This window comes from Chiloscyllium plagiosum, unplaced genomic scaffold (genome assembly GCF_037043375.1).
Source record: "Chiloscyllium plagiosum isolate Xiang-an unplaced genomic scaffold, Cpla_swu_hap1 HiC_scaffold_10, whole genome shotgun sequence".
Taxonomy (NCBI): domain Eukaryota; kingdom Metazoa; phylum Chordata; class Chondrichthyes; order Orectolobiformes; family Hemiscylliidae; genus Chiloscyllium; species Chiloscyllium plagiosum.
Window position 1 is genome coordinate 77,914,515 of NW_028270148.1, and position 6,828 is coordinate 77,921,342.

Below are 6,828 nucleotides of genomic sequence, written 5' to 3' on the forward strand. Positions count from 1 at the left end.
CAGCAGGGAGGAAAGAGAGAGGCTAGAAGGAGATATAGTAATCCGAAATAATAAGTTAAAGAGACAGATCAGGCTGGAACACAACAGGGAGCAAGGAATGTCCATTGGATTAAATTGTATCTATTTCAATACAAAAGGGCTGACAGGTAAAGTCAATGAACTCAGGATGTTGATAGGTATGTGGAACTGGGAATATTATAGCCATTACAGAAACAGGGCTAAGGGAGGGATAGGATCTGCCAGGTTATAGATGCTTTATGTGGCACAGAGGTGGAGGAAAGAGGGCCGGTGGGGGAATGGCATTTTTGATTAAGGGAAGTATCACAGCAGTAATCAGATTAAATAATTGAGGAATCATCCAGTGAGGCTTTGTGGGTGGAGCTAAGAAGTAAGCAGGGGATGGTGATGTTATTGTACTATAGGCCCTGAAATAGTCAGCAGGAATTAGAGGAACAAATATGCAGGAGATTAAGGAGACTTACAAGAGTAATACAGTTGTCACATAGATTGGGACTGCCATAGCATTAAGGGCTTGGATGGGATGGAATTTGTTAAGTTTGTTCAGGAATGTTTTCTCAAGCAGTATATAGAGGTTCCTACTTGGGAAGGGGCAAAACTTGACCTACTCTTGGGAAATAGAACAGGACAGGTGACAGTGGGGGAGCACTTGGGACCAATGACCATCATTCTATTAATTTTAAAATAGTTATGGAGAGGGACAAAACTGGCCCATAGGTTCAAGTTCCAAATTGGGGCAAGGTGAATTTTGATGGAATTAACAGGAGCTTGCAGAGGTTGATTAGAGTAGTTTGTTTGCAGGCAAAGGGACCTCCGGCATGTGGAAGGCCTTTAAAAAAGAGAGATTGCTAGAGTTCAAGGTCTATATGTTCCTGGGAGTTGGCAGGAATATAGGGAACCTTGCATGACAAGAGATATTGAGGATTTGACCAGAAACAAAAGGAAGCATGGTTCAGGTACAGGCAGCAGAGATCAAGGGAATCCCTGGAGGTATATAGGAGATACAAGAGCTTACCGAAAAAGGAAATAAAGAGCACAAAAAGGGAGCACAAGACAGCTTTGGCTGAGAAGATTTGGGTGAATCCAGAGAGAATCCTTAAGTATATTAAAAGGAAAAATAACAACTAGTGACAGAATAGGACTGCTCAAGGTCCAAAGTGGACATGTTTGTGTGGAACCACAGGAGATGAGTGAGCTCCTCAAAGAATATTTCTCCTCTGTTTACCGTGGAGAAAGACATGGATATTTGGGAACTTCGGGAAGTTAGTGATGATATCTTGGGGGCAGTCCCTATCACTGCACAGGAGGTGTTAGACATATTAGAACATATTAAGCTGAATAAATCTCCTGTCATGACCAGGTATATCCAAGAACGCTGCAAGAGGCTAGAGAAGAAATTGCAGGGGCCTGACTGATGTATTTGCATCATCATTAGCCATGGGTGAGGTTCCGGAAGACTGGAGAGTTGCGAAATTTGTGCACCTGTAAACCTCACATCTGTGGTAGGTAATTTACTTGAAGATTCTGAGAGATAAGATATACATGCATTTAGAAAGACAGGGTTTGATTAGGAACAGTCAGCATGGCTTTGTGCAAGGGAGATCATGCCTCACAAATTTGTTAGAGTTCTTTGACAAGGTGACCAGGATGGTTGATGAGGCAGGGTGGTAGATGTAGTCTATATGGATTTCAATAAAGCCTTTGATAAGGTTCCACATGGTAGGCTACTCTGGAAAGTGAGACCACATGGAATCCAGGGAGACCTAGCAAATTGGATAGACAATTGGCTTGATGGTAGGAAGCAGAGAGAAATAGTGGAAGATGCTTGTCAAACTAGAGGCCTGTGACCAGTGGTATGCCTCAGGAGTCAGTGCTGGGCCCATTGCTGTTTATTAACTCAATCAATGATTTGGATAAGAATGTACAAGGCATGATTAGTAAGTTTGCAGATGACACTAAAATAGGCGGTATCGTGGACAGTGTGGAAAGTTGTGAGAAATTTCAACAGGACCATGACTATTTGGGGAACTGGGTCAAGAAATTGAAAATGGATTGTCATATAACGGAGTGTGAATTATTGCATTTTGGAAAGGTCAAATCAAGGTAGGAGTTTCATAGTGATTGGTAGAGCCTTAATGAGTAGTGGAACACAGTGACCTTGGGGTCAGGTGTCCGGTTCTCTGAAAGTGGAGTCAAAGGTAGATATGGCAGTGAAGAAGGCTTTTGGTACACTGGCCTTCAGTCAGGGCACTGAGTATAGAAGTTAGGAAGTTATGTTGCAGTTATATAGGATGTTGGTGAGGCTGCACTTGGAGTATTGTGTTCAGTTTTGGTCACCTTGCTTTAGGAAGGTGCTAAAGAGATTTACAAGGATGTTACCAGGACTCAATTGTCTAAGTTATAGGGAGAGGCTTGACAAGCTGGGACCTTTTTCTTTAGCGTGTTGGAGACTGAGGGGTCCAAGATGATGAGAAGCATGAACAGGTTAAATGCAATGATTAACACTGCTACCTCAAAGCACTAGGGACCTGGATCAATTTCAAGGTCGGGTAGCTGTCTATGTAGGCTTTGCACATTCTCTCCATGTCTGCATTGGTTTCTTCCGGCTGCTCCGATTTCCTCCCACAATCCAAAGATGTGCAGTTAGGTTTTGGCTGTGCTAAAAAGCCCATAGTGTTCAGGGATATGGAGGTTAGGTGCATTAGTCAGGGGTATATTTAGGATAAAGGGGGAATGGTGGGTTGCTCTTCGGAGGTTGGTGTGGACTTGGTGGGCCAAAGGGCCTGTTTCCCACTGTAGGGATTCCATGGATTCTATGAATCAATAATGGGAACCTGAGGGCAACTTTTTTTTTCACACAGAGGGTGGTATGCATAAGGAAGGAGTGGTCAGCGAAAGCTTTTGAGGTAGGTTCATTAACATTTAAAAGGAATTTGAACAAAGACATGGATAGGAAATGTTTAGAAGGATATGGGCCAAGTTCACGGAAATGCAGTACATGTGGATGGACATATTTGTCGGCGTGGACCAATTTGGGCCAAAGGGCCTGTCTCTGTGCTGTCAGACTCTTTATAAAAAAAATTACTGATGGAAAAAAATAACCTAGTTTTCTTCAAGCTTAAAGTGGCTTTTACTGCAGAGAACAAGGAGGGACAGCTCCGGAGATGGTGAAGATCTGAAAGCTTCCCAATATCCTCTTCACAGCTTCAAGCTGTTCAGCCAACTGAGAACCAATCACATAACTGTTGCCTGGCAGAAAGCCTTTGTCTTCGACAACTGGACTACAGAACAATCAACCACAGGTCATCAACCAAAGCTCCACTGAGGCACAACTCTTGTTCTGGAACTAGTTTGTACTGTACATCCAGAACGAGCAACTGTGTCAATAGTGTTTACAATGAGTGTCAGATCACTTGCTTTCAAATCATGTCACAATTCTATGACAAACCTTGGTTTTAAAATAATTACTTTCTCAAACATGAACAGACATTATGGAGAAACTGGCAGCATCTGTGAGAGAAGTTAAAAATCACAACACCAGGTTATAGTCCAACAGGTTTAAAGCTAGTGTGCTTCCAATTAAACCTGTTGGACTATAATCTGGTGTTGTGATTTTTAACTTTGTACACCCCAGTCCAACACCGGCATCTCCAAATCTGAGAGAACATAGAACAATACAGCACAGAACAGGCCCTTCGGCCCACGATGTTGTGCCGAACACGTGTACCTATCCATGTACCTATCCAATTGTCACTTAAAGGTCACCAATGATTCTGACTCTGCCACTCCCACAGGCAGCGCATTCCATGCCCCCACCACTCAGGGGTAGGTAAAGAACCTACCCCTGACATCCCCCCCATACCTTCCACCTTAAATTTACACTCTGTTGTACCCGGGGAAAAAGTCTCTGACTGTCTACTCTATCTATTTCCCTGATCATTTTATAAACCTCTATCAAGTCACCCCTCATCCTTCGCCGTTCCAATGAGAAAAGGCCTAGCACTCTCAACCTACCCTCGTATGACCTATTCTCCATTCCAGGCAACATCCTGGTAAATCTCCTCTGCACCCTCTCCAAAGCTTCCACACCTTCCCTAAAATGAGGCGACCAGAACTGCACACAGTACTCCAAATGTGGCCTTACCAAGGTCCTGTACAGCTGCAACATCACTTCACGACTCTTGAATTCAATCCCTCTGCTAATGAATGCTAATACACCATAGGCCTTCTTACAAGCTCTATCCACCTAAGTGGCAATTTTCAAAGATCTATGAACATAGACCCCAAGATCCCTCTGCTCCTCCACCTTACTAAGAACCCTACCGTTAATCCTGTATTCCGCATTCTTATTTGTCCTTCCAAAATGGACAACCTCACACTTGACAGGGTTGAACTTCATCTGCCACTCCTCAGCCCAGCTCTGCAGAGAAAGCAGAGTCAACGTTTCTAATCCAGTGACCCTTCTTCAGAACTCAGTTCTTTTCAGTCCACAATGAAAAATAACCACAATGACCTTTACAAAGTGCTGGAGTAACAGATTATATTCTAATAAGACTTAATCTTTACTTTTTCCTTGATCTGTATTTCAGAATGCCAAACTTCATCACGCGAAAGCGAGTACTGCAAATGCTGGAGATTAGAGTCGAGTGTGGTGCTGGAAAAGCATAGCAGGTCCGACAGCCTCAGAGAGCAGGAAAATCGACGTTTCCGGCAAAATCCCTTCAACAGATTCATTCATCACTCTCCAGGAAAATACACTAGAAGTGAATGCCTGACAATATTCCTTAATTGCCAAGAGTTTAACAGTTTGGGGGGGGGGGGGGGGAGATGTACACCAGTTTTATGTCTCCGAACCAAGACCGACCCACCATTTCACAATCCCCACCATTTTCCAGCTCCAGTTATACGAACCATGACTCAACCATCACGAAATATATCTTCCAACATCTATCAAAATATTATGGGAGAGTTGCTCATCACCAACACACAATTTGCAGAGAGAAAGGGGACTTTTGGTTTTGCGAAGGATGAATGTTACATTACGTTTTACGCCCGTCTATACAGATTTCCTTGTTTGGAATCCCTCTACGTGATTATGTGCAGCCTCGCAGTTCTCGTCGCTATTGGTTGCAGCAGAAGGCAAGATTTAACTGGTGTAGGTTTACTCGCTGTTAAATTTTCCATTTGCTCTGAACCTACCTCTCAAACAGTGTATCCTACAACAAACAACCCAAAAATAGCCATTTCATATATGTGATGCAAAGTATTTCTTCACCTATGTTGCGTTCACGTCAAATGCAATCCATCCTTACCTATTTTTGAAAGGATTATACACGAAGAGGTAAAATACATCACCATTTACTGCATTCGAGAAAACTGTTTTGGTTTAAGTTATCAGAAAAAGACAATAATATATAGCGTAAGTGCTCATTAAGAAACAAACATCACCCACCTATAATATTGATTATCTTTGTACGGAATCAGATCATCTTTTAAATCCATGTAAGCTTCTTTAACCCTTTTGCAGAAATATTTCAGTTCTATATACAGAGGATTTTCAAATGAAGCGTCTGAATCCATGGCTTGCTGGTATTCCCAAATGGCGGCTGATTCCTTTCAAGATTGAATATCTTCGGAAACAATACGGAATCATCAAAATCTGCCTCTATTTGCCTTTATACTGCGAGCAAATATCGTTTTAAAATGTGTGACGAAATAGATCAGCTGCCCCTTCGTTCGGGAGTGATGACGATTAGTCAATAAGATACACACAGTCTTGTGTCAGGAGGAGACCGGCTGCAAACTAGTAGCACTAAGATCCATATGGTCACTGGACAAGTTAACCCTCTCGATTCATGTCCAAATCTCAACATCATCCTGTCCAAAAGCTGCCACAATATATCCGTGATGGAGGGGTTGAATGTTTAAGGTGATGGGATGTTGATCAGGTGGACTGCTTTATATTGGATAAGGGTGAGATTCCAAGTATTGCTGGAGTTGCACTCATCCAGGCAAGTGAAAAATATTTCATCGCACGTCATACGTGACCGTTTTAGATAGTGGGGTCGAGAGTGGGGTGCTGGAAAAGCGCAGCAGGTCAGGCAGCATCCCAGGAATAGGAGAATCGACATTTCAGGCATAAGCCAAGAGTTGACTTGCTCGTCACATTCACAGCCTCTTACCTGCTCTTGCAGTGACAGTATTTATAGATTAGATTCCCTCCAGTGTGGAAACAGGCCCTTTGGCCCAACAAGTCCACACCGACCCTCCAAAGAGTAACCTACCTAATGCACCTAGCAACAAGGACAATTTAGCCAATTCACCTGACCTGCATATCTTTGGAATGTGGGAGGAAACCGGAGTACCTGGAGGAAACCCACGCAGACACGGGAGAATGTGGAAACTCCACATAGACAGTCGCCCAAGGCTAGAATCGAACCTGGGAACACTGTGAGGCAGCAGTGCTAACCACTGAGCCACTGTGCTAGTTAACAGTCTAGTCAATGCTAACTCCAAGTATGGGCATGGTGCAAGATTCAGTTACCACTGAATCTCAAGGAGACATGGTTATGTGAGAAACAAAAGCTCACTCACTTTAATAATTTCAGTCCGAGACGAATATCTGAATCCGCCATTTATTGATACACCTATAGGTGGGTGCTTTGTCTAATTACCAGGTAAGGTAATGACAAAATGCACACTATATCCCAAAAAACCCTTACAATTTATACAGTTTCTTTTCCCATATGTTTTCCTTATTCCATTGTTTGTTCCCTGCTTCGCTTACGTCACTCATTTCCTTAAGACTGA

At 43.0% G+C, this 6,828-nt stretch overlaps 1 protein-coding gene across 1 annotated transcript in view; it reads right to left on the bottom strand.

Moving 5' to 3' along the window:
• The window catches only part of tmem181 (transmembrane protein 181), a 252,962-nt gene extending 247,016 nt beyond the window's left edge, over positions 1-5,946 (bottom strand). Inside the window, exon 1 of the mRNA XM_043696179.2 lies at positions 5,471-5,946. Within this exon, the coding sequence (XP_043552114.1) occupies positions 5,471-5,598 (128 nt within the window). The 5' untranslated portion in view covers positions 5,599-5,946. The remainder of the gene's footprint in view (positions 1-5,470) is intronic.
• Positions 5,947-6,828: the final 882 nt, after the last annotated feature.